Source organism: Coffea arabica, chromosome 8c, assembly GCF_036785885.1.
Source record: "Coffea arabica cultivar ET-39 chromosome 8c, Coffea Arabica ET-39 HiFi, whole genome shotgun sequence".
Taxonomy (NCBI): domain Eukaryota; kingdom Viridiplantae; phylum Streptophyta; class Magnoliopsida; order Gentianales; family Rubiaceae; genus Coffea; species Coffea arabica.
This window is the reverse complement of record NC_092325.1, coordinates 3,459,473-3,466,622: the sequence shown is the minus strand read 5'-3', so window position 1 is coordinate 3,466,622 and position 7,150 is coordinate 3,459,473. Positions and strand designations below refer to the sequence as shown.

Genomic DNA, 7,150 nt, shown 5'->3' with positions numbered 1-7,150 from the left:
TTGCCGCGGAGTTACCACTTAATAGTATTCGGTATTCCACAAACCTCCCCTGAGGTTTTTGACAATTATAAAGAGCTCCTTTTAGGTTTGAAAAATATATATAACTCTCCTATTTTTACTGTTTATGTAACAATGCAGGTCCAGCAAATTAAATTTTCTCTCAAAAAACCAAAATTGCACTTGTACAAAACTAAAATAGAAAAATGTAGTATGCTTAATCACTTTCTTCCACACTTCGCACAAATCTATCATCCTAATCCTTAACAACTATATAAGTATAAACTTTAGTTGCAAATGCAAGTAACTGTCCAAAAGATCCCAAGTTATATATAAAACATCAATACCTGTGACACAAAAGAGCGCATACACACTCTCTCCATTGACAACTAATTTTATATTTGAAAATTAAATCTCAATGCCTCAACATCTTTTTAACACAAGCTAATCTAACCTAGAACCACCGTTAAAATAGTTTCATGTTCTTAAAAGTATTAACATCTAAGAAGTAGAGAATAAATTCTACCTCCACAACAAAATCATAACCAATAATTATTAATCCGACAAAAAAAAATTCTAATGCAAATTTTTGACATTTTACAAAAAAATTTCTTGATAACAAATAAAATACGACAAATTCCACATCTTTAGCCCTTCTTCCCATTTTAATCACCAATTTCATTAGTTATTTCTTTATCATTACAAGTTTTTTCATTTCCTTCTAATTTGATACATAATTCACTTCCTTTGTTGATTTTACAACTTCAATTTGATCATATCCATAAAATCGAACATAATGAAAAGAGGGCATAACAAAAAAATATCTAGAAATGAGAGGAATGAAATAGACACAAGATAGAAAAATAAGATTTTTTTTTATTTTGTAAATCTATTGGCTTACACTGTGAATTGTTTACCAAATAGAGGGCATTATAGGTACTTTACGATACCAAGGGAGATAAGTGTAATTACTTAAAATTGGGGGAGCCGAGTGAAATAGTTAAAAACCTCAAGGAAAGTTTCTCAAATTATCCCCAATTTATAGTTTATTAAGTTGTTGTGCCTTGGAGCAGTCAGGCCGGCTTGCACCACAGCAAGCGAATACTCGCATAATTAAATAAATTAACAAAAAAAAAAAAAACGGAATTTGGATAATTTACTGTAAATAATTTATTAATTTTACATGCTTATACTCCCTCCACGTTCGGAAGGGAGGGATAATCTAGTTGAAACAATTATTATTTTTTTCTTATAGTACTTTCTTTATGTACCCTTCCATTAAGGCTTTAATATAAGACGAATTATATTATTCCTTTCGATTTAGTGGTTCATATTCTTAAACAATTCTTGGAATTTATTATACTAGATGTCATGTATGTTAAAAAAAAATTACATTAAATATGTACTTATTAATAAATTTATCAAGAATTTTTCTATTGTAGAGTACATCTAATTTACACTGAACTTATTGAACGGATACGCACGCTCGCGTCTATTACACTTCTGCATTTAGGTACTTTTCTAAATTAATTTTTGTAAACAATCTAGAGCTTGAAGTCCTGTTTAATGAGTGACCACTAGACACTTGTTACCTAAACTTATTTGTACATCACTTATACATTGAGTAGCTTTTTAGAAAATAAAATAAATTTATTAGTAGAGATAGACACAAAAGAAAAATGAGTCTATCTTTATGAGCACGGAGGTAGTAACTCTTTTCAAATATTAATGCACATAATATAGGCATTAAAAAGGATAATATTGAATTTCTAGAATATCATGTAGATTCAGTTTACTAGTGAACTACATAGGTGTACGAGTCTGAAACCTTTCTATAATGAGCAAGCCTTGAAACATTTCCTATACGTTTGTCACTCTTTGATAGTACTTTTTAAGTTGCAATTCCATGCTGTTACACGTGAAAATTCTGTGACTCTAGAAACTTTCTGAGCTAAAATCTCCTGATGTTGTACGTGGATATTATAGACTCAGCAAAATTTGTTAGCACCTGATTCATAAGCCTACAAGTTTAACAGACTATACATACCTGATGTATCCAGTGTACTGAATTGCAGGGACAGTCATTATAAATATATGCCTGATGTACAAAGCTCAAAAGCACTGCAGAACACAAACCAGTACAGCTAATTATAGTCACGATTGCCACATCTTGGGGGTGGGAAAATAATCCATGGTGATTGAGCTAAGACCGTAACTTGAGCAACACAGACTCCCACATATGAGCAGAGCGCTACAAAATGCTAAATCCAATTAAGTGGAAGGAGAAATGAGACCAATGCTCTTTTTTTCATAGAAGTAGCATTTGAGATAATTTTACAGAGACAGACAACACTAGAGTCAATAAATACTTCTTGACGTCAAGTCCTTTTGGTATAAAAGCCAGCAGACCTGCTGAACAAATATCAGAACAAATCACTTAACAAGAGCTGCCAACGATTTCTAAAGTGTCTGGGGACAACTAATTGACCGTATACTAGCTATGTTAATTCTACAGCTCATTGAGATTTGATCCAGTTTAAATCTCATGTAAATCTCCTGGCTTTCTTCTTCTGGTGAATGCTATCAGGAGTTTGCTTGTCCAATTTGCGCTTAATTCCTGCTTGTTTAGCCTTCAGGGCTTTAGCCTTTCTAGCTGCCACAGCAGGTCTCTTTTGCTGGCGTTCTTTTTGCATAGGCACTTTCTGAGAATTTGCTGCTGGTCGATGGGTTTTCTTCTGGATGCCGGACTTGCTTGCCCGTAGACCCTGGTACGAAGAGGCTGCCTTTGAAGTTGTCTTATTTTCAAGGCTAGCAAATTTGGTTTTTCCTCCAAACTTTTTAGCTGGAGGAGTATTTGTTGGCAAGGGACTTTTTCTCTTTGAAAGAGTGGTCTCTGCTTTGGCATGATAAAGCCTCAAATCACGATCCCTAAGCTTCAAGTTACGTCTTCTAATTACCATGTCTGCAGCATCCTGCACGTGCAACAAAAAGATTTTGTTTAAGCAGAGAAGTATGTAAATCAACTAGCAACAAGCCAACCATTTTAGAGCAAAAGATAACATCCAGCTGAACCACAAATTAGTCTTTGAACTTAATGTACAACAATTTGCCTAACCGCGATGGAAAACTTAGGATCAACATCAACAGATTTTACAAGCAGCACAGGAAAGGGACAAAACATATTACAACGTGTAAACTGAATCAAGTCCATTTTTCTGCCTACTTAGTGCATGCTTGTAATATCGCGCTTCAGCCACAAGATAAAATAACACCAAAAGACAGCTGTTTGGATTGGCCTATTTTTCAAAAACAAATTTTTGAAATACAATGCTACAGTAATACACAAACAAAAACAACTCAAAAAACATCTCATCTATATAATATATCAAATATTTCAAAAAAATCTATAGTAAAAGTTTTTTATATACACTGCTACAGTAAAATATTTCAGCTAATCCAAACAGAAATGTTTTTGGGGGTGTACATTTCTGTTTGGATTAGCTGTTTTTGGGGGTGTTTTTGACTGTTAAATAGGAGTCTTATGCTATCAAGACTTCAAATCAGCATTTCTTTAAACACTTCAAGCATTGAGAAAGGCCAAAATACAACCACACTATATGGCTTCAAGGACTGAGTTCCCTCCTGGATGATGTATAAACTGGAACTTTAAGTGCACCAGTATTACATCTCCTACTACCCATTTGGACATTAAGATTTATCTAGCATCCAGATTTGTATAAACCCATATCTCACTAGTGTCCATTTTGATCACCTGGTACCATAATCCTTCTGCACATTATCATCCACTACATTTTAATTAAAGCAATAAAGCTGTAAACAGCAAACAAATTGGCAAAGGGCTTTGACTCAAGTGGAGAAACACCTACTAACTGCAATTAAACAAAGAATTTGAGTTGAAAAATTGACCACCACCACTGTTTAGCTTTCCTTTACATCCTTTTCCTAATCAAAATTTTCCTCTCTATCCATATCTGATGCACAACCCCCAAAATCTGACGGATATTTAACATCACCTTCCCTGAGTCTCTGTATCATAATTCTTCTAGACATTTCAAAGTTGAGATCTGGCACAAGTAAATTTATGGTTTATTGCTGCTTATGCAGTCAAGGCAAGTTTTAGAGGAATGTAAAAACATCTAACTCGAAAAAGATAAAAAACATATTTTGTTTTGCAGCAAAAAATTCCAAAAGCAGAATTCTTGGGCGACCCAAGCCCAAGGCATCATCTCAAACTGAATTGCATATGCCAACATTCACCACATATTCATATCATTTTTGGCACAGAGAGTGTGCTCAACCATTCTTACTTGCTTAAAAAGTTAAACGACAAATTTGTCTGCATTTCATTGGTGTTCTGATAACTCCATTGACCTGATAGGTAAGCACTTCAACAATCTCCTGTTCTAGCCCTTTCGCACCATCATCTCTTATATACTTTGTCGCATATTGGAATCAGATATTTAAACACTAAATTTCTATGAAAACACCAATCCTCCAATAAACCATTTTATCCGCAGCAAAGATCTATGAATTAGAAGTGCCTAAGTAAATATCACGTACTTTGTAACAAACTTCAATATCTCTACTGTGGACAGTGTTGCTGTACAAAGAGGCATGAACTTAATTTGGTAAACATTGCAGTTGCCATGTAGAGAACAAATCACTAACACAAAGATTGAAAAGAAGTAGTGACAATCAGGCCTATACCCAAAGTGCACTGGGATACGGATTCTTTACTGCTTGCCATGAAATATAAATCACTGGGAGAACAAAAAATGCTGAATGAATTGAAGATAAATAACACAAATGCTGCAATCATACCTTTGTTTTGAACAACATGTACGCAATGCCTTTTCCTAAGCTTGTACCAGGATCTCTCACAATACGAATTGCCTCAATGCTGGATTCCAAATTTTTAATGCTACTGAACAACTGATACAACTCCTCATCCTGGAAAAAAGTCAGTCCAGATCTCCATATCAGAAGAATAGTGAAAGTGAAATCCAGACCAAGCACAATCAGAAAGAAACTTACTTTTACGTCAAATGGGAGGTTACCAACAAAGACAGTCCTCTTGTTATCATACAAGGGAGCATTATCCCCCTTCAGCTTCTTGCGCGGAGGACATGCCCTATCTACACGGATATGATTACCGCTAACCTGCATGCGTTAACACCAACGATGAACAAAACATCATGCACTAACTTCACACAAAAATCAACTGCCCTAGACTATACAGATCAAGAAATCCAAAAAAGAAGAAGAGTTACCACTGCCATATTATGGGCCAAAGAAGCCTGAGCAGATTCCTCTGTTTTAAAAACTACATAAGCATGAACACTGCAACCATAACCATTAATCAGTAGAAAGCAAATGGCAATCACAGCATAGCAAAAGCATAGAAAACGATGATGCTTTAAACTAACTGCAATCTAGATGCACAATCATATGCAACCAAGGCTATCTAAGTTACTCTTTTCATAAAATCCTATGTGACAAGAAATTTATTGAACCAATGTATCTCAAAGACCCCCCACTCAATTCCTATTTCAAGTTATTTTCACTTTCTCTTTCATTTTTAATTGGATTAGCTTTCAGAAGCATTAGTCATGAAGAAATTATCCTGGTTAGTGATGGATAAGAACAGCAGCTTGCATTAAAATACTCATAGATTGAGAACAAAATGCACAAAATTTCAAAAAGAATTCAATAAGTATCAATAGGATCCAACCTGTCAGCAGTTTCATTAATTTGCTTCTTCATTATTGCACCCTTCCTAGGAATTTTACTCTGTAACAAAACAAGCAAATGTAAAAATGCAAACTTCAGAGCAAAACCAGAAACAAAAAAAAAAATTTAACACTAGGAAACACTCACATCGTTTAAAGGAACAGAGCGGATCCTCACAGACTCGACCTCACCAAACTTCCCAAATTCCCTAATCAACACCTTTTTCTTTATCTTCAATGGCAAATTCCCCACAAACACAGTCCTCAGAAGCTTAATCTCGTCATCAAACCCCTCCTTAGAAACCATAACATCTTCCAAGCTATCCATTTCTTTCCTCTTCACCCCGACAAGCCCGCCTCTCTCCTCTTTTCTCCCCTCCTCCTCAACTCCATATCTTTTCGCCTCATACTCAGCTTCCACCTCATCCCTCTTCCTCTTCTTCTTCTTTCCCTTTTTCTCCTCATCAACCGCATTTCCATTGTCCACGAGTCCCCCATGAATAGCAGTGGATGCAGTAACGCCATTTTCCTCCATTTTGTCCTTCGTTTTTCCGCCATTTCCCCCGACCCTCTTCAATTTTTTCCTTCCAAGTTCTTCTTCCTCAATATCCCCTTTCTTTTCTTCCTTCCACTTCCTCTTTTTCAGCTCAGCAGGCCCATCAGAATTCTCAAAATTCCCAGCTTTTTCTCCATTAGGGTTCTCCAAAGCTAAACCCGTTTGCACATTTCGGCCATCGATCGGTCTTTCGGAAGATGGGTTACCGGGTTTTCTTCTGAACGGATTATTGTTGGAAAAGATTGACAAATTAGTAGAGTTTTCTTCACGAATTTCTCCGAACAGAGAACTGAAAACGTTAGAATCCGATTCAGGAGCAGTAGTAACATTTAGGTTTTCCGAGTTAGATCGATCGGGTTTCGAATTAGAAGCCGTAAGGGTGTTGGATTCTTCTGGTGGTTTTTTTCCTTTGGGTTTCTTGGCGGACTTCGCCATTGATGAGCAATGGGGAAGAAAATCTAAAACCCTAGGTTTTGAGTTTGGTTTTCGTTTACGTTTTAACAGAAGGCTTGGCTTGTTATCTACTCATTACGGATTAGAGGCACTTTGCCCGCCCCTAAATTTACTCATCAGAAATTTTGTGCTCCTATTAATAATATTAAATGCATGAATTAATTTATTACTACTTTTTCTTTGTTTTTCTTTTCACCTCTTATTTTTCCGTTTTGACGCTCTACCACTTGCTCTCCTTTTTCATTTACAAATTGTATATTCATAATAACATTTTAGTTGTTTTAGGTTTGCTAGATTTTTATTTTTCATAAGAGATTAACATCTATGAAAAATCAATTGGTCTACATGTATGGATTAAGGAGCTTGTTGCTTAATTAACTTTTTAATGAACACA

The 7,150-nt window shown here is 35.4% G+C and overlaps 1 protein-coding gene across 1 annotated transcript; it reads right to left on the bottom strand.

Annotated features, from left to right (window-relative positions):
* Window positions 1–2,285: 2,285 nt before the first annotated feature.
* On the bottom strand, window positions 2,286–6,873 carry LOC113707172 (uncharacterized). The gene is made up of 6 exons (XM_027229367.2): window positions 5,896–6,873; window positions 5,750–5,808; window positions 5,289–5,358; window positions 5,053–5,178; window positions 4,840–4,968; window positions 2,286–2,969 (listed from the first exon to the last, which is right to left on the bottom strand). Exons 1-6 carry the CDS (start codon window positions 6,736–6,738, stop codon window positions 2,541–2,543), a joined length of 1,656 nt encoding a protein of 551 aa, XP_027085168.1. The 5' UTR covers window positions 6,739–6,873; the 3' UTR covers window positions 2,286–2,540.
* Window positions 6,874–7,150: the final 277 nt, after the last annotated feature.